Source organism: Notolepis coatsorum (assembly GCF_963971535.1).
Source record: "Notolepis coatsorum genome assembly, chromosome: 17".
Lineage (NCBI taxonomy): Eukaryota > Metazoa > Chordata > Actinopteri > Aulopiformes > Paralepididae > Notolepis > Notolepis coatsorum.
Genome location: NC_140181.1, coordinates 107,162,221 through 107,165,305, shown reverse-complemented (window position 1 = coordinate 107,165,305; position 3,085 = coordinate 107,162,221). Strand labels below are relative to the sequence as shown.

At 43.2% G+C, this 3,085-nt stretch overlaps 1 protein-coding gene across 2 annotated transcripts in view; it reads left to right on the top strand.

Annotated features, from left to right (window-relative positions):
* The window catches only part of syn2a (synapsin IIa), a gene marked incomplete at its 3' end in the record, with an annotated part of 47,078 nt that extends 44,206 nt beyond the window's left edge, over window positions 1-2,872 (top strand). The window contains exons 10-11 of one of the 2 annotated variants that reach the window (XM_084334107.1): window positions 948-1,088; window positions 2,744-2,872. In XM_084334107.1, the coding sequence (XP_084190233.1) occupies window positions 948-1,088; window positions 2,744-2,872 (270 nt within the window). Of the gene's footprint in view, window positions 1-947; window positions 1,095-2,743 lie in introns of both variants that reach the window. The other variant, XM_084334106.1, reaches the window with a different exon arrangement.
* Between the last annotated feature and the right edge of the window lie 213 nt (window positions 2,873-3,085).

Below are 3,085 nucleotides of genomic sequence, written 5' to 3'. Positions count from 1 at the left end.
CAAATAATAGGGACTCGTATAGTTATTTGTATAACGACTAAACTGCAGACATGAGGAGGGAAAGTAAACAACAAAAAACAACCTTTACAGATGGAAGCCTCAAGATCAGTAGATAAGAAAATAAATCAAGTCCAAAAAACAGGACAACATTTGCATGTTCTTGGTATCTACTAGGGACATCTATGGACCTCCGGGGATGTATTCCCAGTGTCAGAAATAGTCTGTTACTATGTTCGAGTAAATTGTAATGAACCAAATGAGAATATACATTTTTCTTTTTTGATCTTTGACTGTGAATAACACTATGCTAACATTGACCAGACGTGAAAAAATCCGCCGGTTTCCGACTTAAAATCATTGGTAAACAAACATAGTGCTGAAAATATACACTTTGACTGCTGTTTTCATAGGATTAGGGTCTTTACTCTTGGCTACATTTTTAGAAAAAATAAAACTACATTAACTAATACGGACTAGTACAGTATTGATTAGGGATGCTCGATATTGGCTTTTTTACCGATACCGATATTGTCCAACTCTTAATTTCCGATACCGATATCAACCGATACCGATACCCCCCCCCCAAAAACGGAATAATTTCAGGTAATTAACATTACATATCTCTTGTTGTGGAATTAACACAACAGTATGCATACTTTTGACAATAAATAAAATCAGAATTTGTTCTTACTTGCTTGCCTGGGTAAATAAAGGTTATAGAAATGTAAAAAAAAACCTTTTTTTTTTTTTTTTTTTTTTTTTTTAAACCGATACCGATATTTTCCGATATCACATTTTAATGCCGATATCGGCCGATAACATCGGACATCCCTAGTATTGATCTATTTATGGGGTGAAATGATTGTGGGTCCGGTACCGGACTGCTCCTCGGGCCTCAGGGGGTTGACTCCTGCCGTGTTGACGATGCCCCCTCCTCCGGGCCCCAGGTGGTGGGCTCTTCCATGCCCCTGGTGGGGGAGCAGCAGGCGGAGGACCGGCAGCTCATCGCCGACCTGGTGCTGGCGAGGATGGAGCAGGAGGCAGAGAAGGCAGCGAGCACCCCTCAGAGGCCCACGACCATGCAGCCAACTCAGGTACAGTACAGAGTGGTACAGCATGGCACAGTACAGAGTGGTACAGCATGGCACAGTACAGAGTGGTACAGCATGGCACAGTACAGAGTGGTACAGCATGGCACAGTACAGAGTGGTACAGCATGGCACAGTACAGAGCGGTACAGCATGGCACAGTACAGAGCGGTACAGCATGGCACAGTACAGAGTGGTACAGCATGGCACAGTACAGAGTGGTACAGCATGGTACAGTACAGAGTGGTACAGCATGGTACAGAACCCCAGGTGGTAAACTTGAAAACGATGACGCTCTACCTGCACAACACCATGATTGATTGATTGATTGATTGAAAACTTTATTTAACAGATTGCAGAATGGGTACAATACAGTACAGCTCAATACACACAATTTCCGTCCCCCATTTTCAATTCATAATGACATTCATGACATACGCAACATACAGATATATATCATGACATTTCTGACATACAGGTATACAGTACTGTTACATTTGTGACATACAAGATATGCAAATATACAGTACTGTTAAACAGAGATCCTAACAGAAAATATATACATACGAGGGGGAGGGAACTGTACATTAGGAGGGGGTGGGTGGGTGGGAGGGGGGGGGGGGGGGGGGGGGTTGGACATTTACGGGGGCCATACAGATATATGATGAGGTAGAACATGGTGAAATAGTCATTTTACACGGTTGGCTATTTTGTAAAGCGGTGGCACTATGGGGAGGTGTAGTCTGACGTCACTTTAGTTTCCTATAGGGAGGTGTAGTCTAACGTCACTTTAGTTTCCTATAGGGAGGTGTAGTCTGACGTCACTTTAGTTCCCCACGCGGTCCACCTCTATAGGGATTTATCATTGGGAAAATGTATTATCGGCTATTGAAATAATTCTGCCTCATGAACATTGGCAAGCTTTCCATTTTTGCACAAAATGAGTTCCCTTCTATCACTAACTTTATTGTTTAAAAATGTTTGGTTGAAATAAAGGTTTTTAATTTGTCGTTAAAAAAAAGAACTACACTTACCAGTAGAACGCCTGTTGTTCAGCGCTGTCGCCTAATATACGCCACGGCCATTGTGTAGTTCCTCAGCGAACGAAAACATAAACGTTGTTTTTTTAGCTACCTTTAATTTGTTCATGTTGAGCTATAGGTTGTGGATGAATACACACAGAAAGGCACACCAACGAGACGATTTAGAAATGGGTCCGTTGGAAATACATTGCGATTTCAAGAGGGATGGACCGTGCGGGAAACAGCAATGAACGTAACCACCTCCATAGGAAGGTGTAGTGGTTTTACGTTCATTGCTGTTTCCGGCCGGTCCACCTCGCAAAATTGCAATGTATTTCCCCATTGTGCCCATTTCTAAATCGTCTCGTTTAAAACAAATAAAGCATGAACATTTGCATTTCCCTTTGATAGAAGGGAACTCATTTTGTGCAAAAATGGAAAGCTTGCCAATGTTCATGAGGCAGAATTGTTACAGTACAATAGCCGATAATCCATTTTCCCAATGATAAATCCCTATACGGGTCGACCTCGCGGGCGGTACCAAAGTGACGTCAGACTACACCTCCTTATAGCAAAACATTAAAAAATAAAAATAAAAATCCCGAACCTATGAATACTTTTTTGTGCTTCTAGGGTGGCGGCCAGAAGGGGGAGGCTGAGCCGACCAAGAACGGTGTGGGACACGCGCCTCAAGGTTGTCTGCAGTACATTCTCGACTGTAACGGCGTCGCTGTGGGTCCAAAACCAGTCCAGGCCAACTGAGTGTCACCCAGGGGGGAGGGAGAGAGAGAGAGAGAGAGAGAGAGAGAGAGAGAGAGAGAGAGAGAGAGAGAGAGAGAGACAGAGAGAGAGAGAGAGAGAGGGGTGAAGAATCAAAACGTAAAGAAAACAACCTAATGTACATTAGCGTATAAGTGTCTACTGTACTGATGCACTGATACAGAGGATGGGATGACGGGAGGAGCGAGTTCGCTA